General features: G+C 69.0%; 6 protein-coding genes across 8 annotated transcripts; 2 read left to right on the plus strand and 4 right to left on the minus strand.

The window, feature by feature from the left end:
* Nucleotides 1-1,226: 1,226 nt before the first annotated feature.
* LOC141916774 (V-type proton ATPase catalytic subunit A-like) lies at nucleotides 1,227-6,273 on the minus strand. Of its 2 annotated transcripts, XM_074809540.1 has the most exons (14): nucleotides 6,192-6,273; nucleotides 5,953-6,081; nucleotides 5,218-5,432; nucleotides 4,961-5,098; nucleotides 4,724-4,875; nucleotides 3,856-4,018; nucleotides 3,674-3,782; nucleotides 3,046-3,168; nucleotides 2,827-2,941; nucleotides 2,667-2,730; nucleotides 2,384-2,587; nucleotides 2,039-2,133; nucleotides 1,784-1,955; nucleotides 1,507-1,693 (listed from the first exon to the last, which is right to left on the minus strand). In XM_074809540.1, the coding sequence occupies exons 1-14, from the start codon at nucleotides 6,271-6,273 to the stop codon at nucleotides 1,601-1,603; spliced, it is 1,854 nt and encodes a 617-aa protein (XP_074665641.1). In that variant the 3' UTR covers nucleotides 1,507-1,600. The 2 variants fall into 2 exon arrangements, with proteins under 2 accessions (XP_074665640.1, XP_074665641.1); XM_074809539.1 differs by lacking the exon at nucleotides 6,192-6,273 and having other exon boundaries at nucleotides 1,227-1,693; nucleotides 2,384-2,519; nucleotides 3,856-4,060; nucleotides 5,953-6,104.
* Nucleotides 6,274-6,984: 711 nt separating this feature from the next.
* Nucleotides 6,985-7,761, minus strand: PFDN2 (prefoldin subunit 2). The gene is made up of 4 exons (XM_074809588.1): nucleotides 7,679-7,761; nucleotides 7,513-7,601; nucleotides 7,311-7,434; nucleotides 6,985-7,241 (listed from the first exon to the last, which is right to left on the minus strand). Exons 1-4 carry the CDS (start codon nucleotides 7,742-7,744, stop codon nucleotides 7,068-7,070), a joined length of 453 nt encoding a protein of 150 aa, XP_074665689.1. The 5' UTR covers nucleotides 7,745-7,761; the 3' UTR covers nucleotides 6,985-7,067.
* Nucleotides 7,762-7,813: 52 nt separating this feature from the next.
* On the plus strand, nucleotides 7,814-10,112 carry NIT1 (nitrilase 1). Of its 2 annotated transcripts, none has more exons than XM_074809584.1 (6): nucleotides 7,814-7,915; nucleotides 8,558-8,839; nucleotides 8,915-9,018; nucleotides 9,100-9,233; nucleotides 9,340-9,465; nucleotides 9,564-10,112. In XM_074809584.1, the coding sequence occupies exons 2-6, from the start codon at nucleotides 8,601-8,603 to the stop codon at nucleotides 9,861-9,863; spliced, it is 903 nt and encodes a 300-aa protein (XP_074665685.1). In that variant the 5' UTR covers nucleotides 7,814-7,915; nucleotides 8,558-8,600; the 3' UTR covers nucleotides 9,864-10,112. The 2 variants fall into 2 exon arrangements, with proteins under 2 accessions (XP_074665685.1, XP_074665684.1); XM_074809583.1 differs by having other exon boundaries at nucleotides 7,834-7,915; nucleotides 8,495-8,839.
* Nucleotides 10,017-21,903, minus strand: DEDD (death effector domain containing). The gene is made up of 5 exons (XM_074809585.1): nucleotides 20,451-21,903; nucleotides 15,010-15,387; nucleotides 12,057-12,164; nucleotides 11,633-11,779; nucleotides 10,017-11,543 (listed from the first exon to the last, which is right to left on the minus strand). The coding sequence occupies exons 2-5, from the start codon at nucleotides 15,332-15,334 to the stop codon at nucleotides 11,167-11,169; spliced, it is 957 nt and encodes a 318-aa protein (XP_074665686.1). The 5' UTR covers nucleotides 15,335-15,387; nucleotides 20,451-21,903; the 3' UTR covers nucleotides 10,017-11,166.
* LOC141916805 (uncharacterized) lies at nucleotides 15,394-18,892 on the minus strand. The gene is made up of 2 exons (XM_074809586.1): nucleotides 16,823-18,892; nucleotides 15,394-16,709 (listed from the first exon to the last, which is right to left on the minus strand). Exon 1 carries the CDS (start codon nucleotides 17,600-17,602, stop codon nucleotides 16,976-16,978), a length of 627 nt encoding a protein of 208 aa, XP_074665687.1. The 5' UTR covers nucleotides 17,603-18,892; the 3' UTR covers nucleotides 15,394-16,709; nucleotides 16,823-16,975.
* Nucleotides 21,904-23,186: 1,283 nt separating the features above from the next.
* On the plus strand, nucleotides 23,187-26,236 carry S100A10 (S100 calcium binding protein A10). Its single transcript, XM_074809286.1, has 3 exons — nucleotides 23,187-23,341; nucleotides 24,626-24,765; nucleotides 25,720-26,236. Exons 2-3 carry the CDS (start codon nucleotides 24,634-24,636, stop codon nucleotides 25,879-25,881), a joined length of 294 nt encoding a protein of 97 aa, XP_074665387.1. The 5' UTR covers nucleotides 23,187-23,341; nucleotides 24,626-24,633; the 3' UTR covers nucleotides 25,882-26,236.
* Nucleotides 26,237-27,567: the final 1,331 nt, after the last annotated feature.

Consider the following 27,567-nt stretch of genomic DNA (forward strand, 5'->3'; position numbering starts at 1 on the left):
TGGGGTCCCCCCAGAAGTGCCAGTGCTCGGCCAGCAGCCGGCCCAGGGGGGCCCCCCGCCGCGGGGCACCCCAGGGTGACGCTGGCCCCCAGCGTGGCGTTGGCCCACGCCTGGCCCCGGTGGGGGCTGTGGCACAACTCGCAGCCCCCCGAGGGGTCCCCGCGGCCCGCGGACGGCTCGGCTGGGGACAACGGGGACCGTCACCAGCGCTGGCGGTACGGGGGGGCGGGGGGGGACACACGCTCTGGGGCTGTCACGGTCCCCCACGGCCACGGGGGACGCTGCTGGGGGGACCCTGGGGACTGTCACCGTCCCCCGGCGGGGCCATGGCGGGGACCCGCCGCTGTGGGACACTCGGGGACCGCGGGACTCGGGGACAGGGACATCTCCTCCCCCAGCCCCCCCGCACCCCCTGCACCCCACTGCACCCGCAGCCCCCCGGACCCCTGGGACCCACCAGCACCCCCCGGACCTCCTGCAGCCCCCCCCCCCCCAGCCCCCCCCTCCACATCCTGGACCGCCTGACCCCTCTTGGAGCAGCCCCCCCCCGGACCCCTTAGACCCCCCCCCCCGGACCTCGCAGCCCCCCCAGCACCCCCCGGACCTCCTACTCCCCCCCTGCACCCTGCAGCCCCCCAGAGCCCCCCCCGGACCCCTTGGACACCCCCCCAGCACCCCCTGCACCCCCGTTCCCTCCGCACCCCCCCACCTCCTCGCACTCTCTGCACCCCCCCAGCACTCTCTGCGACCCCCCCGCCGACCCCCGAGCGGGACCCACCGGGGGGCAGCAGGGGCAGCAGCAGCAGCACCCACATCTCCGGGCGGTGGCTGCGACGGGGCGGGACGGGGCGGGGGACGGGGCGGGCGGGGGCGGCACCGAGGGCGGGGGGGGGACACACACACTCACGACACCGGACCCCCCCCTCCGGGGCTGGCGGGGTCACCCCGGGGCCGCCCGTCGCCCCCCACGCGCGTGGGGGGCGACGGGCGGCCCCGGGGTGACCCCGCCAGCCCCGGAGGGGGGGTGGTGTGTCAAATAGGGCCCCCCCCCCCCAAAGAGGGACGGATCCAGCCACGTGGCGGGAGGAGCCTTCCCGGTATCCGCCTTGGTGGCCCCCAAATGCACCCGCAGCCCCCGCAGCGTGTCCCCCCCCCCACCCCGTTGCCCCCAAGTCCCGGTGTTGTCACCTCCCTTGTCACGGCAGTTCTGGCCCCGGCGGGGGGGGGGGGTGGTGTCATTGTCACCCCCGTGTCCCACCACCGCAGCCCCCCCCCCCCCATGTGCACTGAATCCACCGGGGCTCAGCGTGGAGAACTTCGGGCTGGGGCGCGGCTGAACCCCAAAACCACCAGGTTGACCCCCAAAATCCTCGCAGCCCCCCCCCCCCCCCCACTTCTGTCCCTTCTCCTTCCCAGGCTGGAGCAGGAAAGGGACCCCCCCGGCGAGGGGAGGGGGGAGGGGGGGACCGGACGCTCCCACCCACCGCAGGGAAACCACACCTGGAGGCTGAGCACCACCTCGGGCCCTTTATTGGGGGGGGGGGGGGGAAGCCCCGGGGTGACCCCTCCACCCCCCCTCCCCTTTTCCTGCCCCCCCCCCTCAGTCCTCCAGGTTGCGGAAAGCCGCCTGCATCTCCTCGCCGAGCTGGGCGAACGCTGCCGTGATGTTGGCTTCGCCGTCCTTCACCGGGTCCTGGGGACAGGCGGGACACGGCGGCATCACCCCCCTGCACCCCCCCAAAGGGGTCACATCCCCCCCTCCCGCCCCCCTCCCGACGCCCACCTTGAACTTCATGGCGCTCAGCTTGTAGAGGATGTCCCCCAGGCTCTCGCGGATGGTGGCCCAGGTGACGCGGCGCTCGCCCGGCGCGGTGGCCTCCACGGCGTGTCGCGCCAGCTCGTAGAAGGTGACCATGTTGTGCAGCATCCCCACCGTCTTGTAGAAGGGGCAGAACCTGGGGAGGGGGCGGCGAGGGGGGGGGGGTGTGTCAGGGCTGGGGCTGGGGGGCCGGCGGGCTGCGGGGGGGCGGGGGGGTACCTGTCGTAGGAGGAGTAGCCGTTCTGCTGGAGGAAATCGTCCTTGAGGAGCTTCGCCACCTCCAGTGTCACCTTGTCGGCCTCGGCGAGGGACGCCTGCGGGGGGACGGGGCTGGGGTGTCCTGATCCCATCCCCTCCTGTCCCACCCCATCCCACCCCATCCCATCCCATCCCATCCCATCCCATCCCCTCCTGTCCCACCCCATCCCACCCCATCCCATCCCTGTCCCCATCCCATCCCCTCCCACCCCATCCCACCCCATCCCCTCCTGTCCCACCCCATCCCATCCCATCCCCGTCCCCATCCCATCCCATCCCATGACATCCCATAATATCCCATCCCACCTTTCCCACCAGCTGCACGATCTCCGCCAGCTCCTCCTCCTCCTGCAGGATCTCCCTGGCGCGGCGGCGCAGGGCGGGGAACTCGGGGTGCAGCCCCTCGTAGTGGGGCTCCAGCGCCCGCAGGTACCGGCTGTAGCTGATGAGCCAGTTCACCGAGGGGAAGTGCTTGCGCTGCGCCAGCTTCTTGTCCAGCCCCCAGAACACCTGGGGGGGCGCAGCACGGCGGGGGGGTCGGAGGGGGCCGCGCCGGGAGAAGGGGGGTCCCCGCCGCGCCCCCGCTCACCTGCACGATGCCCAGCGTGGCCGAGGTGACGGGGTCCGAGAAGTCCCCTCCCGGCGGGGACACGCTGCAGGGGACAGCGGGCGGGGGGGGGTTAGCCAGGGCGGGGGGTGTGGTGTCCCCCCCCCCCTCAACCTCCCGCCGCGACCCCCCCCGCACTCACGCGCCCACGATGCTGACGCTGCCCTCGCGCGCGGGGGACCCCAGGCAGCGCGCTCGCCCTGCGCGCTCGTAGAAGGAGGCCAAGCGAGCGCCCAGGTACGCCGGGTAGCCGCTGTCTGCGGGGGAGCGCGGCGTCACCGGGGCGGCCGGAGCCCCTCACTGCCGCCTCGGGGCTGGCGGAGGGGCGAGGGGCTCCCCCCCCCCAAACCCCGGTGCTCACCCGCCGGCATCTCGGCCAAGCGCCCCGAGATCTCGCGCAGCGCCTCGGCCCAGCGGGAGGTGGAGTCGGCCATCATGCTGACGTGCTGGCCCATGTCGCGGAAGTACTCGGCCAGTGTGATGCCTGCGCCGATGGCACGCGGCTCGCACGCGCCTCGCACGCTCGAGGCGGCCCTCGTGTGCCCGACGCCCTCCTCGCACACCCGAGGCAACCCTCGTGCGCCCGGTGCCATCCTCACACACTCAAGGTGGCCCTTGCGTGCTTGAGGTGGCCCTCGTGTGCCCAACACCACCCTCGCACGCTCAACGTGGCCCTCGTGTGCCTGGTGCCATCCTCACACACTCGAGGCGGCCCTCGTGTGCCCAACGCCATCCTCGCACGCTCAACGTGGCCCTCGTGTGCCCGGTGCCATCCTTGCACGCTCGAGGTGGCCCTTGCATGCTTGAGGTGGCCCTCGTGCCCGGCACCACCCTTGCACACTCAACGTGGCCCTCGTGTGCTCGGCGCCATCCTTGCACGCTCGGCGCACGCTCCGGCGAGCCCCCGGCTGCGTGGCTGCGCACAAGCGGCCTCGTGGTGCGTGTGTGTCCCCCCCCGTCCCCCCCCGCCGCGGCGGTCCCCGGCCCACCGGTGTAGATGGAGGCTTCGCGGGCGGCCACCGGCATGTTGGAGGTGTTGGCCACCAGCGTCGTGTGCTTCATGATGGTCTCCGTCCTGCCGTCCACCTCCATGGTGAGCTGGGGACGGCGGCACCGTCACCGCCCCGCCCCCGGCCCCGCGGCCCCCCCGCCGCCGCGGCCCCGTGCCCACCTCGGGGAAGTCCCGCAGGACCTCGGACATCTCGTTGCCCCGCTCGCCGCAGCCCACGTAGACGATGACGTCGCTGTTGGAGAACTTGGACAGGGACTGGGAGATGACGGTTTTGCCGCAGCCGAAGGCGCCCGGGATGGCCGTGGTGCCACCCTGCACGCACCTGGGGACGGGGACGCGTGGGGACGGCCGGGAGCGGTGGCTGCTGAGGGGAGACCACCCCCACGCCACCCCGCTACGGCCCCGTGGAGGCGGGAGGGACCCCCCGTCCCTGTCACCGTCCCTTGTCCCTCCTGGGGACTGGCTGGAGGGTGTGTGACCCCCCAGTGTCACCCACCAGCCCCCCCACTGGCGGGACTGTCCCTGTCCTTGTCCCTTATTGCCATCTCCAGCCCATCCCCACTTCCATCCCTGTCCCACACTGCCATCCCCTGTCCCCATCCCTGTCCCCAACCCCATCCCTCTTCCCAACTTGTCGCTGTCCCCAACTCCATCCTGTCCCTGTTCCCCATCTCTGTCCCCATCTCTGTCCCTGTCCCCAGACTCGTCTCTGTCCATTCCCCATCCCCATCCCTGTCCCCATCCCCTCTCCGTCCCCTGTCCCCATCTCCAGCCCTATCCCTGTCCCCATCCCTGTCCCCATTCCCTTTCCTGTCCCCCATTCCCATCCCTGTCCCCTGTCCCCCTCCCCAGCTCTATCTCTGTCCCCTCCCCTGTCCCCTGTCCCCATCTCCAGCCCTATCCTTGTCCCCACCCCTGTCCCCATCCTGCATCCCTGTCCCCATCCCTGTCGCCATCCCCTCCCCTGTCCCCCGTGCCCCTGCCCAGCCCTATCTCCGTCCCCTGTCCCCATGTCCCCCGGCCCTACGGGAACAGGGCGTCCAGCACGCGCTGCCCCGTCAGCAGCGGGTGATTCGCCGGCAGCTTCTCGGCCACGGGCCGGGTCTGTCTCACGGGCCAGACCTGCAGCATGGGGAGCTGCTCCGCGCTGCCCTGGAACTCCAGCTCCAGCACCACGTCCTGCGGGGACGGGAGGGACGGGCAGCGGGGACCGGGGACCCCGACACCTGCCACGCGTCACCCGCCGCCCGTCACCCGCCCTCACCGAGACGCTGTAGTGCCCGGGGGGGGCGATGTAGGTGACGGTGCCCCGGCTGCGGGGTGGCACCATGATCTTGTGCTGGATGAGCGAGTTCTCGGCCACCGTCCCATAAATGTCACCGCCGGTGACGTGGCTCCCGACCTGGCGGGGGGTGGCCGTGAGGACGTGGGACCCCAACGGGCCGCATCCCTTCCGGGGGTGCTGGGGCAAGGGGCGTCCCCACGTCCCCGCGTCCCCAGGGGACACACGGGGACACGCACCCGGACGTCCTTGCTGGGGACGAAGTCCCAGGTGAGGTGTCGGGGCAGCGCGGGGACGTTGGTGCCCCGCGGGATGTAGATGCTGCGCGTGAGCTCGGCGATGTCCCGCAGCGGCCGCTGGATCCCGTCGAAGATGGAGCCCAGGATGCCGGGGCCCAGCTCCACCGAGAGCGGCTTCCCCGTGCGCAGCACCGGGTCCCCCACCCGCACCCCCGCTGCCCCCGCGCTCAGGAAAGGCCAACGGCGAGATGGGGACAGGGGCGGGACGGGGGGGACCAGGGGGGTGGGAAAAGGGGGGGGGAGGACAGGGCAGGATGGGGGGGACAGAGGGGATGGGGGGGACAGAGGGAACAGGACAGGGGGACAGGGCAGGATGGGGGCAAGAGGGAGGGGACAGGGGGACAAAGGGGTGGGGGGGAGCTGGGGCAGAAAATGGGGGGACAGGGAAGGGACAGGATAGGATGGGGGGGGCAGGGGAAGGTGAGGAGTGGGACAGGGGGGACAGGACAAGGGGACAGCAGACGATGGCAGGGACCCGGAGGGACGGGGAGGGGACAGGGGGAGGACAGGGGAGGATGAGGGGACAGAGAAGGGACGGGAGGGACAGGGAGGGGGGACAGGAGGAAGCGGTGAGGGACAAGACAGGACAGGGGGGACAGGGGGGGACGGAGAAGTGCGGGGGTGCTGGGGAGGGGCCGGGGGAGGGCGGCGGGGTGGGGAGGGGCCGGAGGATACAGGTCTCCTCGTAGACCTGGAGCGTGGCCATGTCCCCCTCCAGCCGGATGATCTCCCCCACCAGCTCCGCGTGCCCCACGCGCACCAGCTCGTACATGGCCGCCCCCGCCATGCGCGTGGCCGTCACCACTGCGGGGACACGCCGCCGTCACCCCCACCGCGGCCACCGCCCCTTGCAGCTCCCCCGTCCCCCCCCCCCCACCCCCCATTTTGGGTCCCCGTGTCCCCGCCGGCGGTACCGGGCCCCGAGACGCCGTGGACGGAGCCCAACAGACTCTCCCGCTCGGCCTCCGCCAGCCGCGGCCCCGCGGGTCCCTCCATGGCGTCCCCCCGCCAGCACCGGCGTCACCGGCGTTATATGGGGCCGGCGGCCGCGGGGAACCGGCCGGGCCCGGTGGCGGGTGACGTTGCGGGCGGGGGTTGTGTACAGTCAACAACAGCCACGGCCCCTCCTGTCCCCGTCCCACCCCGGGGTGCCACACGCCAGCACGCGCCGGCACGCGCCGGCCTCGCTCAGGGTGACGGTGTCACCCTCCCGCCCCGGTGACACCCCGTCCTGTCCCCTCCCGGTGCGTGTCCCTGTCCCCTGCCCCCGGTTTTTGGGGTGTCCGCAGCCCCCAGCAGCACACGCGTGTGCACGCCCCCCGCCCCGGCACCCACCGCCCCGACCCCGGGGTCCCCCCAGCAGCATTTCAAGCACTCGGGGGGGTGTTTCTCCCCCCCCCCCACGAAGCCAGTGTGTGCTGTGACCCCACGGGTGACAACGGGGTGACAGAGGGGGACCAGGGCCACCCCCGGGGAAGCGCCACGGAGCATTTTAGTGGCCAGAGCAAGAAAACAGTGGCCGAAGGTGCCACCCCTGCCCCCCCCCCCCCAAAGTGCCACCTCCCCCTGAGACAGGGGGGCCGGTGACACGGGGTCACCCTGCGGCGAGCCCAGCGGGGGGGGGTCTGGGCCTGTCCTGGCCTCCCCCGGGGCTGCCCCCCCCGTGTCCCCCCCGCAGCCTGGGAAGCCGCAGCCGCCCTCAGCGCCCACAGGAAAAAAAACCACATTTATTTAACAAAAAACACGACTCGAATAACACTAAATAACAAGGGGGGGGTGCGGGGGGGCAGCTAGGACACCAGGACGCCGGCAGAGCCGCCCTTGGCGCCCTCGGCGCCCTCCTTGGGGGGCTGCTTGGGGTCGTCCTCCCCCACCAGGCGGATGTTGTGCTTCTCGCGGAACTCGTTCAGCTCCCGGCCCTTCGCCTGCAGCTGCTGGTTCAGCGTCTCGATGATTTTGCTGATCTGGGGGGAAACCAACAAAATAAACGCGAGGGAAGCGGGGCCGGGGGCGGCAGCGGGGCCCCCCCTCACCTGCTCCCGGTTGCCCTCCAGCGCCGGCAGCACCTCCTTCACCGTCCGCTCCACCAGGACGCCGCCCACCATGCGGTAGCAGCGCCGCGTGGGGTCCACGTCCCGCAGCGTCTCGATGACCAGGCTGGGGGGAGGAGGAGGAGGAGGAGGGTGAGGCAGCGAAGGCCCCCGCGGCCCTGACCCCCCCCACCCCCAGTCCCACCTGTGCTCGTTCAGCTCCAGCTCCAGCTCCGCCGCCTTCGAGGCGAGGCCGCGCTGCTCCTGCCGCAGCCGGTTGAACCGCGCCACCACCTGCGGGGACACGGACGGTGACGGGGCTGCGACCCCCCGCGGTGGCCGAGGCCCTCCCGCCGCCCCCCGGCCCGGACCTGCTCCGCCGTCAGCGCCTTCCCCCCGGGCACGGCCGCCGGCCGCCCCTTCGCGCTATCCGCCATCTTCGCCCTCCCCGCCCCTGCCCCGCGCCGCGGGGTCACGCCCCTTCCGGTGCAGACCGGAAGTGGGGCGGGGCCGGGCTGTTCTCGGCTGACGGCGGCGCCGCCATCTTTGTTGAGGGCGCGGCTGGCGGGGACTTTGCCTGCGCCCTGTCCGCGCCGCCGGCCGGGCATGTACGGGCCGGGGGGCACCTGGGGGGACACTGGGGGCAAACCGGGCCCTGGGGGGGTGTTGGGGGGACCAGGGGGCAGGTGGAGGGCTGACGTGGGGCAGAGCTGGGGCAGTTTGGGGTCTGGCCTGCCTGGGGCAGAGCTGAGGCGTTTGGGGGGTGCTGGGGCAGTTGGGGTCTGTCCTGGGGCAGAGCTGGGGCAGTCTGGGGGCTCTGGGGCCGTTTGGGGGGTGCTGCGGCAGTTGGGGTCTGTCCTGAGGCAGAGCTGGGGCGTTTAGGGGGTGCTGGGGCAGTTTGGGGGTGCTGGGGCAGTTGGGGTCTGTCCTGGAGCAGAGCTGGGGCAGTTTGGGGGGTGCTGGGGCAGTTGGGGGGTGCTGGGGCAGTTGGGGTCTGTCCTGGGCGCTGCTGGGGGCAGTGGGGCCGCAGGAGGGGTCTGCCCAGCGGCAGCCACCCCCAGGCCCCTGCGTGGGGCCAGCGCCGTCCCCTTGGCCGTGGGTCCCCTCTGAACCGCCCCCCCCTGCCCAGGGGCCGCAGGCAGCAGCCGTGACCCCCCCTCCCCACGCCGGGGTCCCCCCTGCCCCAGGCTGAGCGCGGTGCCCCGGCCCCCCCTGCGCCGCCTGCTCCCAGCTCCCGCCTGCGCCCGCAGACGCCCGCGCAGCTCCGGGCACCCCGCGCCTCCGCCGCGCCCCATGGCGGCTCCCCCGGGGCTGAAGCCGCTGGTGGCCGTGGGCCAGGTCACCTCGACGCCCGACAAGGAGCTGAACTTCGCCGCCTGCGCGGGGCTGGTGCGGGAGGCGGCGCGGCGCGGCGCCTGCCTCGTCTTCCTCCCCGAGGGCTTCGACTACATCGGCTCCGACACGGCGCAGACCCTCCGCCTGGCCGAGGGACTGGACGGGGACCTCATGGGGCGCTACACGGCGCTGGCCAGGTACCGGCGGGGACCCCCCCGCACCCCCGGGGTGGTGGAGATGGCGCCGGGGTGACCCCGGGTCCCCGTCCCCAGGGAGTGCGGCGTGTGGCTGTCCCTGGGCGGCTTCCACGAGCGCGGTCGGGACTGGCCGACCACGCAGCGCATCTACAACTGCCACGTGCTGCTGGACCCCTCAGGTGAGACCCCCCGGCCCCGCCCCGCCGACCGGGGGTCCCCGTCCCCCCGGAGACAACCCCCCTCCGCCCCCTCGCCCCCAGGTCACCTCGCGGCCACCTACAGAAAGACCCACCTGTGCGACGTGGAGCTGCCGGGACGCGCCGTCATGAAGGAGAGCAGCTTCACCAACCCCGGCGCCGAGATCGTGGCCCCCGTCGACACGCCGGCGGGGAAGGTACGGGACAGACGGGCACCTCCGGGGACCCTGCGGGGCGAGGGCGCCCCTCCGCCGTCCCCTCAGCTCCGTGTCCTCACTGACGTCCCCCCCGTGTCGCCGCCAGCTCGGCCTCTCCATCTGCTACGACCTTCGCTTCCCCGAGATCTCGCTGGCGCTGCGGCGCGCCGGCGCCGAGATCCTCACCTACCCCTCGGCCTTCACCGTCCCCACGGGCTCGGCGCACTGGGAGGTGAGTTCCGCCCCGTCCCCCACGGGGCGAGTTGCAGACCAAAAGCCCCTTTTTCTGCTTATTTAAGGGCGCCCGGCCCCACCCCTCCCCGCCCGCAGGTGCTGCTGCGCGCCCGCGCCATCGAGAGCCAGTGCTACGTGGTGGCGGCCGCCCAGACCGGGAGGAACCACGAGCGCCGGACGTCCTACGGCCACGCGCTGGTGGTGGACCCCTGGGGCGCCGTGGTGGCCCAGTGCCGCGAGGGGCCGGGGCTCTGCTACGCCGAGATCGACCTCGACTACCTGCACCGCGTCCGCCGCGAGATCCCGGTGCAGGGCCACCGCCGGCCCGACCTCTACGGCACCGTGGTGGCCGGGAGGCTGGCGCCGCCGTCGAATGCGGAGCGGGGCCAGATCTGACCCGTTCCTCGCCAAAACGCGGCGGCGCGGTGGGCGCGGGGCTCCCCGGCCCCTTGTGCTGCAGCCAGGGGGGCGGCCCCCCCTTTTTTTGGGTGTGTCCCCCCGCTGCTGGGGGGTCAGGGGTCCCCCCCGGCGCAAGGAAGGAGCCAGGCGCTGCGGTAGATGTTTATTTCAAGAAACCCGAAAGCTACACAGGGAATATGACCATTATATTGAAGTTTAAAAAATACAGAAGTCACAGAAATTACACCAAGTTGTGCCAGAATCGTCCGTAAGCAGAAGGGGGGGTGGGGTGGGGGGGCCACACGCACCACGAGTCCCAGGGGGCTGCCCCCCACCCGGGAGGGGTCCGCACCCCACAGCAGCCGAGTGGGGACGGGGAGAAAAACCACAAAACCAGGATGGAGCTGGAAAAAAATCCGCCCCCCGCCCCCGGGATCCGGCGGCAGTGGAGGGGGGGGACAGACGCCCCGTGGGGGCTCTCCGGGGCCGGGGGGGCCGCACGCCGCCGGCCCCCTCCAACGCGCAGGCAGAGGCTCGGCTGCCTGCTGCCAGCAACAGGCAGATCGCGTCGCCCCGGCCTGCCCCTTGTCCCAGTTTGTCCCAGTTGCCAGCTGGAGAGGGGAGGGACAGAGCCAGGCAGCCGCGGAGGGGACAGGCAAGAGATCTCGGGGCGTCCCTCGGCGCTGGTCCTCCCCCCCCCCGGCCCCCGCAGGGGAGGGGCACGCGAAGGCACATGGTCCAGGGGACACCGCGGGGACGGTTTTACTCCTGAGAAACCCACTGAGGTGACGGGGAGGGGGGGTGGGATCGTTTGGGGGAAGAAACTGGGGGGACGCTGCCCGTGGGGCACCCCCCGGCACACGGAGTCCCCCCCCCGAGTGGTGACACAAGGGCAGGAGGGGGCCAAAGCCACCCCCAAACCCGGCGCAGGCACCGTGGGGCCAAGCCCACCCCGGTACAAACCTCCGCCGTGTCCCCCCCCCCCGCCCCCGGCTCGCCCAGCCCCGTCACTGATGTGCCCCAGGCAGGAATTTTGCCTTTTTTGTTGTTGTTTTTAATGGATACAAAATAAAAGAGGAAAAAAACAAGGAAAACGAAGCGAGAGAGGTGACAGGACAGGAAAGGGGTGAGGACACACAGAAGCCTCCGGCGCTCCCCGCGGCTCCAGCCCAGCTCCGAACCCAGAGTCGCACAGTGCCCGGGTGGGGGTTTCGATCATCTTTTCCTTTTAGAAAAAAAAAAAAAAAAGGAAAAAAAAAAAAAAGGAAAAAGCTTGGATCCCACCGAGCGGCGTCGGGCGTCAGGGCGCCGTCTGCAGCATCAAGTTCCTCAGGAGTTTCTGGCGCCCGACCTCGTAATCCTCCTCGTCCACATTGACCAGCAGTTTGATGGCTTCGTGGCCCACGGCTTGTTTGAGCGAGTCCGTGATGAAGACGCCCTTGAGGGCTTCCAGCAAAGAGCCGTTGATGTAATCGCGCCAGAACGCGTCGAGGTAGGTGAGCTCTGAGAATTTTATGTCACAGATGATGGAGCCCAGGTCCCGGGACTTGAGGATGGTGTTGGCCTGGTTGAAGCGCTCGAACTGGCGCTCGAGGGGGTCCTGCTTGTTGGAGAAGACGTTGCCTTGCAGCGCCGTCTCGTGCTGGCAGTACTCGGCTCGGACTCGCAGGCGGATGTCTGGGGGGACGCGGGGCAGAGGGGTGAGCGCTGCGGCGTGGGGAACCCCCGAACCCCCTCCCCGACCCCCAGCCCCGAGAGGGTCTCACCACAGGTCTGCTTCTCCTTGGGGTCCGGCGTCGCCGACTTCCTCCTCTTGCGCTGGCTGCCGAGGAGGGTGCGGCCGCGGCCCGGCCGCTTGGTGCAGATCTGGGGTCCCGCGGAGGAGCAGCAGACCACGGGGTGGTGGGGAGGCACTGCGGGGGGGCGGGGGGGTCAGGGGACACCCCGGGGGAGCGCAGGCCCCGCTCGCCCTCGCTGGCGCCGCATCCGAGCTCCGGCCCTCCCCTCCCTCCCGCTCCCCCCGAGAGGGGACCCCCACATTACCCCCCCGAGAGCCGACAGCCCCCCCCGCAGCCGCGCGGTGCCGGGCAGGACGTGGAGCCCCGCGCGCGGGTGTGTCCCCCCGACGTGCGGCAGCGGGTCCCCGCGCTCCCAGACTGACCCCCCCGATCCCCGCGGGCCCGAACCCACCTGATTTATGGGGGTGGCCGAGCCCGTGTTCCGCCTCGCTGTGAGCTCGGGGCGTCACGTAGCGGATGGACGTCTCCTCCAGGTACTTGTCCACCAGGTCCGGACACACTGGGGGAGAGAGGGGACACGGGGACCCTCAGGGAGGGACGGAGGGGACAGGGGGCCGTCAGGGAGGGGCGGAGGGGACACGGGGACCCTCAGGGAGGGACAGAGGGGACACGGGGCCGTCGGGGAGGGGCAGAGGGGACACGGGGGCCCTCCAAGCAGGAGGCCAGGGCAGATCTCTCCCGCCGTGGCAGGTGCCCGCGTGTGCCGGAGCAGCTCCGCACCCCCCGAGCACGGAGCCGCCGTTTTCTCCCGCCTCGGAAAAACCCCGTCGGGGCGCCGAGGCCTCGCAGCTGCGGCTCAGGAAAGGCCGATTCCGTTTGTTTATCCGCGGATAATCCCAACGCCCCGACTCGGAGCGGAGCCGCAAATCCCCCGTCCGGGCCCATCGCTCAGACCAGCCCCCGATTCGTCCCCTGCCCCCCCCGCGGCCCCGCCCGGGTCTGAGCAAAGCTCTGGGGCAGCGGCCGCGGGGGCAGCTCCAGGCCCCCAGGACGGACCCGGCTGCTTTAGGATAAGCTGGCGCGTGCCCAAACCGTTAAACCTCCGTGATTTAAACCCGACTTCAGCAGATCAAACCTTCGAATTAACACAGGGGCAGGAGCGGGGGGTTTGAGGAGAGTCAAGCTGCTGAGCGGAAGCAGCTGCTGAGCAAAGATTATGGGGTTATTTTGGAGGGCCGGGACATTTTCTGCGGGTTGTTTTTGTCCTGTTTGGCGAGCTCGGAGCACGGCCCGTCCCGCGCAGGATCCCTCCCATCCCCGCCGGGCCGAGGCCGGCCAAGGCCGCGGGTGTCCCTGGCCCCCCCGCCGCTCTCCGGCAGTGCCCAGCCGGCTCCGGCCTCAGGACGGGGTTTTGCTGCTTTTCAGCGCCACGAATACGAATGAGGCAGGAGGAGACAAGAGCTCGGGGCTGCTGCGGCGTCTGGAAGGACCCGGGATGCAGAAACAAGCGTCAGCTCGTTGGGTCCGGAGGAGACTTCCCTCACCCCATCAATCCCCCCGCTAGAACCCCCCCGTGAGGCGCCTTCCTTCCTAAAGCTTTCTGAAACGCTGTTTTTGCGCATTTAGTTGAACCGTTTCCACCCAGGCGCGGCCGGAGACCTCACAAGAGCGAGATCTCAGGGGTACGGAGCGTCGCTGCTCGCGCCACGGCGGCCTGCGGAGACGCGGGCGCCCGCCTCACCCCGAAACACCAAAACCTGAGGTGGGGACGGCTCTGGCTTCGGCCAACAGCCCCCTCCGTTCGGGTTTTTGCACCAAACGAGCAAAAAGCTGCTCAAAAACCACAAGAACAGTGCTGCAACCCCCCAACCCCTACAGAAACTCGGGGAATCGGCACCACCAGAAACCTCCCCGAGCCCAAGCACCGCGCAGCTGGCCCGGGGAACGCGCCCGCCCCCCGCTTTCCCTTTTTCTCTAGTTTTTCTTGGCCCGGTGCGGAGGAAGAGCACAGAAAGGTCACCCCAGCGCCAGCCTCCTCCGCCCTGCCTGCACCCTGCCGCCGCGGCACAGAGCGCGCTCCCGGCTCCCAGAAAATGCCGGATAACGGGAAAATCCTCGCGGCGTCTGGTCTGAGCCTGCGCGGGCGCAGGGCGTGGGTGCAGGGTGTAGGTGCAGGCAGGGCTGCCCCGCGCTCAGGCTCCACCCGGGCTGGAAGTTTCTGGCGTTTTGCAGCAGCACGAGGCAGCAGCTGCCACCCAAAGGAGCGTCCCCTCCCCATCCCCTCCCCGATGCTGGTTAAGAAGCGACTTGAACAAAAACCCCCGTTAATTTTCGAGGCACCCGAACCGTTTCCCGCTGGCAGGGGGGACCACGCTCCCGCTGCCAGCCCCGGTCCATCCCTCCTCTCACCCCCAAACCCGGGGAGTTTTCAACGCCTGCCCCTACGTGTGCTCGCCGCTCTCCCAAGCGCCGGCAGGGAACGGCACCGCTGCCCACAGCGCGGGCAGAAACCGGGAAGAGTCGGCAGCCTGGGACTGCCAAGAAAGCCCAATTATCCTAATTTAAAGCAAAGATGCAAATTTCAAGAGGCTGAATCCTGCTGCAGCGGCTGCCTTACGCATCCCCTGCAACAAGTGCTCCCTCCTTGCTGACTCCTCTGGTGCTGGATGATCTGGGTTACGTTCTTTGAACGGCAAATTGAGGTTTTTAGTAAAAAAAAAAAAAAGAAAAAGGCACAGGGCCAAGGCGGTGGAGGGCAGGGCTCAGCCTGGCAGCTCCACGAAGCGACCAAACACCCACAAAATTATCCAGATCCCAACTGCTGGGGCCTGCGAGCCAGGAGAGCGTGAGGGGAAAAGGGGCGATCAGGAGAGGAGGGTCTGGGGCATCCCACTGGAAAACGGGTTAAAAAATGTCTGAATCTGGCCGCGGGTTTCTCGCTCAGGCCTCTCTGTGCTGCACACCGCAGGACTGACAGCACCAGCTCGGGGAGGACGTCGGTCGCTTCCCCCGCCCCGCCGGCACGTCGAGCGCAGCCCCCCCGCCGGCTCCTTCTCGCTCCAGGTGGGAATTGGGGCCAAAAGCAGCATTTCCCTAAAAACTAGCGACGAGCAGCGGGAGCTGGCAGGGGCAGGAGCTGGCAGAGCTGGGAGCCGCGCAGCAGCAATGCCCGTCCTCTGCCGCTAAAGAAAGGAGGAGACCTCGGCGCTCCCCAGAAACGAGGCTTTAACGCCCCAAAACGGTGCTAAACCCCTAAAAAACACCCCGTGGCCGCCTCTGCCTGCACTTCTGGCAGCCGTTTGTCCTCACAAGCCTCGGGGTCCTCTAACCGCTGCCTCTCCAGGGCGTCAGCCAAGGAAAACCGGGCTGACTAAGGAAGCGGGCCTCGGTCGGGCGTCACTTACCGGCCCGTCGCCTCTTGAGGGTGACGTAGGGCAGCAGGTCGTGGCGCGTGATGATCCGCAGCAATTGCAGCACCTGCCGGAAGTTGGTCTCGTCGCAGCGGCCCTGCCGCTCCAGCGCCAGCAAGAAGTCCCGGCCGCTGCGGATCATCCCCCTCTCGTAATCGTCGATCACGTCCACGAAGAGGAAGGAGAGCACCCGCACGTCCCGGTGGGTCAGGTGCGTGCCCACGATGTCGAACATGCGGTGCAGGCTGTACAGCCCGTGCTCCCGGTCGCCCCGTTCCTCCGGCCACGCTTGCGCTCGGCTCCGTTTGAAGGCGGCCATCGTCCGCCGCTGCCGGCCGGCGCCGAGCCGGGGCTCCCCGCAGCACCACAACCCTACAAGACAGAGAGGGCCAACGGGATTTAATCGGTGGATACTCGGTTACAAACCCCGCTCTGCAGCCCGCCACTGCATCGCGGTGGGCAGCGACTCGTCCTTTGCTCTGCCAGAGCATCGCACACCAAAAATCGTCGGGTACCGGATCGACGGCGCCGCACTCGGTTGTGACCCCAAACACCGTCTGGCAGAAACACCGAGGAGCTACGGGGCTCGAGACCGCGACGCAGGTGAAGGCCGACGTCCTCCGCCCCAGCGAAACGAGCCCCCACGTCCCCAACAGCCCCCGCCGAGCCCGCCGCAGCAGCGGGCACCAACCGCACGAAGCCATTCGGCGCAGCCACCGGTATCGCGCCGAAACATCAAGGGAGAAGGAAATCAGCCGCCCGGCAGGCCCCGACCTGTCGGGCTTCAAAGTCGGAGGAGAGCCAGCCTCGCCAGACTGGCTTCAGCGCCCGACTCGGGGCTCGCCCGCCCCGTCTCAGCAGGTTTCTCGCCTGGTTACGGCCCCCCCCGGGCCAGTTCCTCGTGGCTCTGCCGTCACCCGGCACTTTCAGCGGCACCGGCAGCTTCGTTTCTTCACCGAGAGCCACAGGGAGCCCCGTGCCCAGCTGAGGGGAGGAGGGACCCGCAGGAATCGCAGCCCGTGCCTGGCCTCCCTCGGGGACCGAGCGCTGCCGCAGCGCAGCAGGCGACGTTAAGGTGTCCCACGGCTGGGGACGGCACCGTGTCACCGCACGGAGTCGGCCACGAGACACGCTGGGGGCCGGTGACGAGCCGTTCGGCAACACCAGTCACTCGGGGCAATTGGGGTTCGGAGTAAACCGCACCGCAGGGCTCGCTGGGGCACCCCCCGAGCCGCTCCGAGGGGCCTTCGGACCCCCAAAGCGCGTCTCCAGCTCGGGGCCGTGGCGAAAAGGCACCTTGGTGTGGCCGCGTCAGGGATATACCCCAGCACGACGGCCCTCGGTAGTTTAACGAGGCCGGGAGCCCTCCCGCCCTGCGGGACACGGGGCCGAGGCCGCAGTCCGGTACCACCCCTGCGGTTTTCCAGGCAGGATGCAGCCTCTGCTCCATCCGGCACCGGGCCATGGCTCCATGTTCCCTCCGGAGCTCGCCCCAGCCCAGCCGGCGTCACCGCGGAGCAGCTTCGCTTGGTTACGGTTCCCAAAACAGAGGCGGCGGGGCGTAAACACGCGACACCGGCTGGAATCTCCCCATTCCCAGCACGGCCGGTGACTCACGCTCGGGCCCCAGGCAGGCGGGGGGAGCCCTCGACGGGGCCGTCGGCCACCAGCACTCAATGGGAGGGTTTTAATTCCTATCATAAAATGCAAATAGCTCAAATTAAAAATGTGTTGAGCAACTGCTGCTCTGAAAACAGTCTGACGCAGCTCTGCCTGCTCCAGCTGGGGAGGAGAGGGCAATATATACCGTACAGCTTCCCCCAAGGAGACAAGTCCTCCCGGAACAGCTTCTGGTGAAGGTATTTCCTGCTACAACCAGCCTGTAGCCACCTCCGTGCAGGGCAGAGGGGAGAAAAATCAGAATAAAGCACCCCGGTTCTGCTCCAGCCCGGGAGCCGAGTCACGGCAGCTCCACGGAGAAGCCAGAGCTGGGCTGCGGCTCCCGGGAGAGGGAGCGGATTCCTCCGGTCTCCTCAACCCCGCGAGGGCCAAACCGTGGAGGGGCCTTTACCAGGAGCTGCGGCTGCGTCGCAACGGGCAGCGCGCGGTAACTGCGCAACCCCAGAGTAAAAGCGTGAAAAAAAAACGATGACGAGCGATCCTCAGTCTGGGCGGTCGCTGTCGTGAGCGGAAAAAGCACCGAGCGCACCCCAAGCTGCGCTTCGAGCCGACGGCGAAGTCCCCGGCGCTCCTCGGCCACATCCAGACTGGATTTGGTGCTGCAGTACCAGTGCCAACCAGTAAACGAACCCACAGGCCGCTGGTTTTGTGGCCGGGTGGCTCGGTGGCCGCCGGCCCCCTCAGCTCTCCCCCTGCTCCCGCCCGCCGCCGGGTTCCGTGGGTGCTGCTCACACGCTCCAGTCGGGGTTTTGCTGCGGGAGCTACAAATATTCCTGCGCAAACGAAAACAGACAAGAAGCGAGCACAGGCGGCGCCCGGCGAGGTCTCTGCCTTCGGCCCGGCCTCCTGTAAGCAGCTCCGAGAGAAAAACCTGAACACAACCCCCCCCGGCCGCCCCCCAGCTCATGGCCTGGAGATCCGCGCCCCATCGTCCTCCCCAGAAACGCGACCTCTGTCCCCAAACGGCGCCCGCTCCGCACAACCGGGGGGAACCACCCCGGCGCGGGCACGGGCCAGCGCCGCTCTCGGGGACCCTCTTTTGTAGCGTTTCACTCCAAATGGCTCCTTCCCCTGCAGTCGGGTTTGCCAGGCACTGAAGTGCAGAAGCCCAAGGCAGAAATTAGGCAGACGCTCTCTTTTGATTATTTGGTACCAACCGCCCTGGGATTACGCTGCATTTTTTCTTCCAGGGAGGCAAAAAGAATAAAAGGCAACTTGACATTGCGCTGCCTAAACACAAGAAGAGGAGATTCAGCAGAAAGAGACTTTCTGTGTGGGGGAAGTAGAGTCCCGGGGGGCAGTTCCTTACGGCTGCACCACCCAAAACCACAAAAAGCTGTTAAATTCGTTTCCAAGCAGGGGATTCCAAGCAGCCGCTACTTGGAAGAGATCCCCGCTTCCCCTCGCCTCTGGCTCTCCTCCCGCCTTAAACCCACGGGATCGGAAGGCTGGAGCGCTTTGCTGCGCACATGCATTAAAAAAAACACCCTGAAATCCTTTGATTTTCCTCAAGAAACAGCCCCATCGCGAGGGGAGGGAGCAGGACAGATCTCCCAGCGGCAGAGGAGGAGCTGGCCGTGCCCCCGTGCCCCGAGAGCCGTGCGTGCCCCCGCGCAGACAGGCAGCACAGCGCACCCGCTCCGGAGACTTTCCTCAAGAGGAGACTTTCGGTTGGGCTCCAGGATCATTAAAATAATTTAAAGTGAACAGGAAAAACAAGCTTTTGGTGCCTACAAAGCTCTGCAGTTAATCAGAGCCTTACTCATGTGGGTGCAGGGGCCTTTTGCCACTGGGCGAGTTCGGGGAACTCGCGAAAACCCACCTCCCGCAGCACGGTCCTGCCTGGACGGGCACAAAGGCACGAAAACCAACTTGGAGGGGAATTTTCCGGAGCAGCCCAACCCCAGCCTCCTCCCTCCGCGCGCTGCAGGCGGACGCGAGGGGGACACCCAGTCCGCCCAGTCGCGTGTTCGCCGCAGACCAGACCCGATCCCGCTCGACTCGGCCAGGAGCGGCCGAACGGCGCCGCGGAGCCTCGGCAGAGGTGTGAAGCCCGAGGCAGAACCAGAACCCAAACGCGTTGGATCACGGAAGGAAACGCCAACAAAGAGCCGAACGCTTCGGTTTCGCCGCCCCGGCAGCAGTGACCCCCGAGGTTCCTTCCTCTGCTCTTGAGACACCTTCACCCCGAAACAAACAGCACCTCGTCTGGCGTCGTCCCGGCCGCCGGCTCGCCCCAGCTCTGCTCCTGGCAGCTCCGCCACGCCAACCACGCGGTTCTCCTCCTCCTCCTCCTCTCCTTCCTCGCGAAAGAGCTCGGCTGCCCCGCGGCTCCCCGCAGGCGCACAGATCCCGTCGTCCGGGACGGCGGCAGCCCCAGCCCCGAGCTCGGGAGCCGCTCGCCGAGGCCACTCGGCTGCTGGTTTTCTGTGGGACCAGCTGATCCCCCCGACTCCCGGGCCGGCAGACGGACGGGGCGCTGCCCGCCGTGACCGACACCCGGCCCAGCACCCGCCATCCCGCGGGACAGGCAACCTCTGCTGAGGAACGAGACAGATTAACGGGAGAAGCGGGGATATAAACGGTTCCTGCTGCGCGGAGGATGAACCGGTCAAAGGGAGCTGAGGAGAAATAAGATTAATCCATAACTGTCCTCTCTGGAGGGTTTTCTTTGACCTTGCCCCTGCAGCACTTTGTGTCAGCGCTGGTGAGGGGACAGCGGGTCTGAGCCGGTCCCACAACACCCGTAGAAAAAGATCCTAAACCCACCACTAATGGCAGCAAACCCTCTAGTCCCAGCCCAGCAAAACAGGCTCGATGGCAGCGGCAGAGCCGAGCCCACACGGCCACCCCCGGCCACCCCGGGGCAGCGAAGGCCGGAGGGGGAGGAGGAAGCGCTCAGCCACGCTGCGTCACCGGACAAAGTCCTCGTAACCCCCCGACAACGAGCCAGACGCAGCCAGCGGTTGTTCTGGGGTAGGACGGTGGGGGGGGGGAATTTTTTTGGTGCAGGGGTTTAATTGGGGGAGAGTGATTTTTATTTTTCAGCGCAGGAAGTGCTTTTCACTTCGATTCATGCCCCGGTCTAATCCCTGTCACCTCAGTTAATCTCATTCCTGCCACTGAGGGGCCTCGATTTCCGACACCACTAACGCCCCGAATGGCACCGGCAAAGGGACCCCCAAAACCAACCCCCCGGTTAGTGCCGGGGTGCCGAGACGGAGCAGCACCACCAGCCGGGAACGGTGCCCGAGCCACCGCACGCCGACGGGGGGGAAAAAAAGAGCAAAATCCTAAATAAAAATCCCAAAGCTGGGAACTCCCTGAGCCTCCCCTACGCCGGCGCGTAACCGCAGGCGCCGCTCGAGCCATGGAAACGGGAGCGCGGGCAGGGGACGGCGTCAGCGACGTCACGGGCAGCGCCCGCCCGGGCCCCTCCGCAGCCCCCGCTCGCAGCCGGCGTCACCCATGTCGCCCTTTCCGTCCCCAAACAGACACCTGATCGGGATTCACCTCCAGCCAAGCTTCCCAAACTTCTCCGAGTCAGGACAATTCGCCAAACCGCAGAGTTATTGGCGCAGGCGGGCGCCCAGCCGACCCCAGGTATCCACCTCGGCCGGGCTCCGTGCGCGGGGGACGGAGCCTCCCCGGATCGTCCCCACGGCGCAAGGCTCGGCCGGCGGCTGCTCCCGGGAGAGGAGGGATGGGCGAATCGTTAGTACGTTAGAAAAAAACATACACGTAGGTGCACCCACCTTAGCGAGGAGCTCTTCTGGTCTTGCTTATATCCACGCTCCGAACAGCCGCCGAGCGAGAGGGTTTTTAAGGAGTCTTCTATCCCCTTTTCTCCTTGACTTTTTAAATAAACTACCCAACAAAACCGCGGCAGCGCCCGCAGAGTTTCACGTTTCTCTTGCAGCGGGGAAGCCGAACGTCCAGAGCCGGGCAGCAGCGGTCAGTGTTAAAGCTGGTCGACTTGCCAGAAGCCACCCAATTTATTTTTTTTTTCCCCCCCCTCCAACCTTCTTTTTTTCCTACTTAATAATTTATTGACGTGGGGAGGTGGAGAAGGAAAGTCCAGAACTCACCCTGCGCTCTCTAGGTCATTTCTTTTTTTGAAAACACCATTCCTGAAGAACCGACTCCCTGCTCCCTTCTCACCAGCGGGGCCTAACGCTGCCCTCGGAGCCGGGGCACGGGCAGGGCGCTCCCAACACCCGAAACCTCGATTCGCTTTCTTAGTATCACAATTCCTCCGCAAACTGGATGGGCTTAAGGGATAAACCTTAACAAAAAAGCCAGGAGAAGGTCATCTGAACTGGGCCAGTCTTTAAAAATTCAGCCCATCCCTCCTCCTGCGTTTACTCACAATTAGAGCGCTCGTCTCCTCCCCAGCAGCTCCTTAAGCCCAGCTTATCCCCCGGACGCGGCCTGCTCGGGCAGCCGGGCCCAGCGCCTCGTCCCAACCGCTACAGCCGCGCCGCCCTGCGCCTATTAAATACTAAAAAATAAAAAACTCTGACTCTCCCAGAAGCGAAGCTTAAAGCTCCCAAAAAAACAGCCCAAAGCGACCCAAGCGGGGTTATCTGAAGGCGGCCGAGGCTTCGCCGCGCCGCTCGCCCCGAACCCCCCCGGCTCTCCCCTCCCCGTTACCGGCACATGCCGCAGCGGCCCGGCACCTCCCGCCGCCCGGCTCCGGCCTCCCCCCGCAGACGGGGAGCACCCGGATTTTTAGCGCCTCCCGGCCGAAAGCCCGGCGGCCGCCGCTGGGGGCTGGGCCTGTCCGGCCCCGCCAGGCCCCGGGAGCGGAGGGGCGGGGAGGGCGGCGAGGGGCCGCCGGCCCCAGGAGGGGGCTCCGCGGGCTGCCGAGGAGAGCGGCTCGGCCCCGCGGCCACGGCACTGCGGCCCCCCTAGGGCCCCATCCCCCGGGCCCCGAGGCCTCTCCTGCGCTGCCCCTGCCCGGCACCGGGCCGCGCTGAGGTGGGGGGGGAGGCGGCCTGGGCCCGGGCCCGTCCCCTCACCCACAGGCACGGCCGAGGGGCTCCCTTACGCCGCCCCCGCCATGCCCGCCGCCTCGGCCCCCGCTCCGCTGTGCCGGCCCCGCTGGCGCTGCGGGGCTGCCCGGGCTGAGGGCGGCGCGGCCTCCCCCTCACGGCCGCCCCAGGCTCGGCGCCGCCATGTTGGCTCCGTCCGCTCCGCTCCCCGCTCGCAGGCGGCCGCCGCGGCTCCGGCGCGACGCAACATCCGGGGACGCGGCCCCGCCCCCCGGCGCGGCCCCGCCCCACATCCGGGCCCCGCTCACCTCTGCGCCTTCACTCCCATTGGGAAAGGCGGGCGGCGCGGCGCCCTCTTGGATAAGGGCAGAGGGGCGGGCACATCCGGGTCACCGGCCGCCGGCTTCAGCGCCCTCCAGGAGCACTGGCGCGCTGCCGCCATGTTGGGTGAGGGCAAGCTGGCAAGGCCGCCACGCCCTTAGGGCACGTGGGGCCGCGGCCGCCATTTCGGGAGAGGGCAGGCGGGGTCCCCCCGCCGCGGCTTCGCGCCTATTGCGGGTCATGAGGGGGCGCCGCCATCTTGACTGAGGGCAGAGTGACACGACGCGGGGCGCCGGCTCCGCGCGGGGGGGGTCCCCGGGGTTGGGGGGGGTCCCCGGGGTTGGGGGGGGGTCCCTTGGGGTCTTCTTGGGGACTGAGGGTTTGCGGCGGGGGGGGTGTCCCTGGGGAGCCCTGTGAGGAAGGGGAGGCCCTTGAGGGGGGCGTTTGATGGGGGGGTCCTGGGGACACGGGGGGGTCCTGGGGACACGGGGGTCCCTCCCCAGGAAGGGCACCTCGGGGCCCGGCTCGTCCTTCCCCCCGTGTCCGGCAGATGGAGCCAGGCGGGCCGGGCCCGCACCCATGGGTGGGGGGGGGCACCCATGAGCCCCGCCCCAGCCCTGCTCCCCCCCCCCGCGTACCTTTGCACCCTCCTGGGGTGGGGAAACTGAGGCACGGCCGGGGGGGGGGGGATCGTCACCCCGGGGTCCCCGTGTCACCCCCCCTCGTGCCGCGGGTGGCCGCGCCCCGCGCTCGGGAAGGGCGGACGCGCCCCGGGGCGCTGCGGGGGCGGCCACGCGCGGGGTGTTCCCCCCCCCCCCCGGGGTCCCCGCGCCTCGCAACCCCAATTAGTCGTTAATTAAGTCCGCACGCGCCGGGGTGGCGCCCCCGCCGGGATGGGGTCACGGCGGGGCGGGGGGTGCTCTCGGGGGTGGGACGGGGGGGTAGGATGGGGGTCCGGGGGGGCAGGATTGGGGGGGCGAGTGTGCAGGAACGGGGGCCCGGGGGGGCAGGACGGGGGGTCCGGGAGGGGCAGGAGTGGGGGGGGGCCAGGACGGGGGGTCTGGGGGCAGCAGGAGGCGGGGGGGGGGCTCGGGGGACAGGACGGGGGTCCCGCAGTGGGGAGCGGGGGGTAAGGATGGGGGTCCGGGGGGGGGCAGGGTGGGGGTCCGGGGGGGCCGCGGGCGCAGGGAAGGGTTAAGGCGGGCGGGGAGCGGGTGAGTCAGCGCGGCCGCCCCGGCCCCCCCGGCCCCCCCCGGCCCGCCCCCGCCGTGCCTATCCCGGGCGGCGCCGCGCCCCGCCACTGCCCGCTCCGCGCCGCGCCGCTCCGCACCGTGAGTACCGGCCGGGGGGGCCCCCTGCCCCCCCCATCAGCGGGGGGGAGCCCCCCAGGCTGCACCTTCTTGGGGGGGACCCCATGGCTGCACCACGCTTAGGGGGGGGCTCAATCGTGCACCCCGCGTGGAGGGGGGGGGGGGGGTCCTGCAGCTTGCTTGGGGGGGGGCCAATCCCGCACCCTGCTATGGGGGGGCCCAATTCTGCACCCCTCATTTAAATTAAAATCTTCTGCGCCCCCCCCGGGCATCCCCCCCTCGGCGGGGAACCCCAAACCTGCCCCCCTGCCAGAGGGGGACCCCGCTCCTGCCCCTCCCGTTAGGGGTGGGCCCCATCCTGCCCCCCCGCAGCAGGGCCTGCGGGCGTTGTGCCCCCCCCCCCCCATTAAAGGGGGACCCAACCCCGCAGCCCCCTTTGGAGGGGGACCCCGAAATGGGCACGTGGGCCAGGGCCACCCCCCCGGAGGGTTTGGGGTGTCCGTGGAGGGGGATATCCCCCCACACACCCCCCCAAAAGATGCTCCTGCACCCCGGGGGGGCCGCATCCTGCCTGGGGGGGGCCGGGGGGGTCCCCGGTGCTGAGCGGGGGAGCCCCAGCCCCGCCGCCCGCCCCACACCCCCCCCGGAGCCCCCCAAGTTTTCGGAGCGAAGCCGCGGGCTGGGCCAGTTCCTGTTTCGGTGGCGCTGGGGTGTGGCAGTGGTGGCCCCGACCCTGTCCCCAACCCTGTCCCCAACCCTGTCCCCGACCCTGCGGCAGCGCGGGGGGGGGCGCGCTGAGCTTGAGGGGGGGTCGTGGGGCTGGGGGGGGGGGGGGCAGGCGTGTCCCCACGCTGCCGTCACCCCACATCTCCGCCAGGCCCAGGCATCCCTTCCCAAAATGATGGGGGGGGGGGGTGTGGGGGGTGTGACCCCTTTGGGGAGGGGGTTGACCCCTTGGGGGGGCCGCTTTGGGGCTGCCCCCCCCCGTGACCCCTCAGTTATGGGGAAACTGAGGCAGGGAGCGCCCCGCCCAGGGAGGGGGCCGGGGGCTTTGTGCAACCCCCCCCTCCCTGACTCATCGGGGTTCCCCAGGGTGCCCCATGGCCTGAGGGGGGGGGGACACGGGACACACCCGCCTGGGTGTCCCCCCCCCCCGCCCCCGGCCCCACCCCGCGGCCGGAGCTGAGTCATTCCCGGCGGCTGGAAAACCGCTCACACGTGTGATGAGCGGTGCCAGCCTCAGCCCGCCGGCGGGGCGGGGGGGCGCGGGGGGGCGCGGGGCTGAGCTGTGTCCCCCCCCCGCAGCCCCCGCCATGCCGTCCCAGATGGAACACGCCATGGAGACCCTCATGTTCACCTTCCACAAGTACGCGGGGGACAAGAACCACCTCAGCAAGGAGGACCTGCGGGCCCTCATGGAGAAGGAGTTCCCCGGCTTCCTGGAGGTGGGGGCGGCGGCGGGCGGGGGGCCCCTAGAGCACCCCGAGATCAGCCCCTACAGCACCCCAGGATCGGGCCCTATAGCGTCCTGGGACCAGCCCCTATAGCACCCCAAGATTGGACCCTATAGCACCCAAAATCAGCCCCTATAGTACCCGAGATCAGCCCCTGTAGCACCCCAATATTGGACCCTATAGCACCCCAAGATCACCCCCTATAGCACTCTGGGACCACCCCCTGTAGCACCCCGAAATCACCCCCTATAGCACCCTGAAATCAGCCCCTATAGCACCCAAGATCACCCCCTATAGCACTCTGGGACCACCCCCTGTAGCACCCCGAAATCACCCCCTATAGCACCCTGGGACCACCCCCTATAGCACCCCGAGATCCGCCCCTATAGCACCCTGAAATCAGCCCCTATAGCACCCTGAAATCACCCCCTATAGCACCCAAAATCAGCCCCTATAGCACCCAAGATCCGCCCCTATAGCACCCCAAGATCACCCCTGTAGCACCCCAAGATCACCCCCTATAGCACCCTGGGACCACCCCCTATAGCACCCCGAGATCTGCCCTATAGCACCCCAAGATCACCCCCTATAGCACCCCAAGATCCACCCCTATAGCACCCAGGATCAGCCCCTATAGCACCCAAAATCCGCCCCTATAGCACCCAAGATCACCCCCTATAGCACCCCAAGATCCGCCCCTATAGCACCCAGGATCAGCCCCTATAGCACCCAAAATCCGCCCCTATAGCACCCTGAAATCACCCCCTATAGCACCCAAGATCACCCCCTGTAGCACCCCGAGATCCGCCCCTATAGCACCCAGGCCCCGCCCCACACACCCCACCAGCACAGCCCCCCCCCCCCCCGTAGGGTCCCGGGGCCCCCCCGCGGGCAGGGGGTGTGGGGGGTGTGGGGGGGGGGGCGCTGACCCCCCCGTGTCGGCAGAACCAGCGGGACCCGATGGCGCTGGAGAAGATCCTGCGGGACCTGGAGCAGAGCCGCGACGGGCGCGTGGGCTTCCAGGGCTTCTTCTCGCTGGTGGCCGGGCTGACCATCGCCTGCAACGACTACTTCGTGCTGCACATGAAGCAGAAGGGCCGCAAGTGAGCGGGGGGCACCCATGGGTGCTGCCCCCCCCCCAGGGGCTGCCCCCCACCCGTGGGTGCTGCCCTGACACCCATGGGTGCTGCCCCCCCCCCAGGGGCTGCCCCACACCCGTGGGTGCTGCCCTGACACCCGTGGGTGCTGCCCCCCACCCCCTGGGGCTGCCCTGACACCCAGGGGGCTGCCCCCCACCCATGGGTGCTGCCCCCCCACCCCTGGGGCTGCCCTGACACCCATGGGTGCTGCCCCCCCACCCCTGGGGGCTGCCCCCCACCCCAGGGTGCTGCCCCACACCCGTGGGTGCTGCCTGACACCCCCCCCTGCTGCCCCCCCCCCCCAATAAAGGTGTTTTCTACTACACTGGAGCTGCCTCATTTCTTGGGGTCCCCGTGGTCACCCCGAGGTCCCGTCCCTTTGGGGTTCCTGTCACCCTGGGGTGCCCCTGGGGTCCCCACCACAATGGGGTCCCCACCACAATGGGGTCCCCAATACCCCGAGGTCCCCATCCCCTTGGGGTCCCTGTCACCCTGGGGTCCCTGCCCCCCCCCAAGGTCCCTGTCACCCTGGGGTGCCCCTGGGGTCCCTGCCCCCCCCCCCGAGGTGGGTCCCCACCACAACGGGGTCCCCATCCCTTTGGGGTCCCCAATACCCCGAGGTCCCCATCCCCTTGGGGTCCCCCTGAGGTCCCTGTCCCCTGCCCCCCCCCAGCCCCACCCATGGGGTGACCCCAGCCATGGGGGGGGGTGGAGCACAGGCCCCCCCCAAACTGCTGGAGGTGGTGGGTGAGGTGGGGTCCCCCAAAAGGGGTGTATAGGGGGTGTAGGGGGGTCTATAGGGGTGTAGGGGGGTATGAGGGTGTATAGGGTGGGTATGGGGGTGTATGGGGGGTGTATAGGGGTGTAGGGGGGGTTGGGGGTGTTCAGAGGTCCGGGGGGGCTGTATAGGGGTGCATAGGGCTGTAGAGGGACCTACAGCGTCCAGCGAGGGCTGTACAGGACTGGAGAGGGGCAGTATGGAGAGGGGCAGTCTATAGGGGTGCCCGGGGCTGTCGAGGGGGTCTATAGGGCCCGTGCAGGGGGACACCTTGACCTCTGGGTGACCTCAAGGGCTGCGGAGGGTTGTGCGGGGCTGTACAGGCACCGGGGCTGGGTAAGGCCTGCAGAGGGCTGTATAGGCACGTATAGGGCCTGTAAGGGCTACAGAGGTGTGGATGTAGGGGCTGTAAGAGCTGTCCAGGGCTGCAGGGGGTGTATAGGGGCTGTGTGGGGCTGTATGGGGGTGTACGGGTGGTATGGGGGTGTGTGGGGTGTGTGGGGGTGTATAGGGGTGTGTGGGGTGCTATGGGGGTGTATAGGGCTCTGTAGGGGCTGCAGGGGGGTGTATAGGGGCTGTGTGGGGCTGTATAGAGGGGTATGGGGGGCTGCAGGGGCTGTATGGGGTGGTATAGGGTCTCTAGGGGTCTATAGGGGTCTGTAGGGGTCTGTAGGGGTCTATAGGGTCTGTAGGGATCTATAGGGGCTGTAGGGGGTTACAGGGGTCTATAGGGGTCTGTAGGTGTCTCTAGGGGTCTCTAGGGGCTGTGGGGGTCTATAGGGTCTATAGGGGTCTATAGGGGTCCCTCGGGGCTCCTACGGAATCCGAGGAGGCCCCGCCCCGCCAGTGACGCGGGTGGGCAGCGGTGCAGGGGGC

The sequence above is a fragment of the Strix aluco genome, chromosome 30 (genome assembly GCF_031877795.1).
Source record: "Strix aluco isolate bStrAlu1 chromosome 30, bStrAlu1.hap1, whole genome shotgun sequence".
Taxonomy (NCBI): Eukaryota; Metazoa; Chordata; class Aves; order Strigiformes; family Strigidae; genus Strix; species Strix aluco.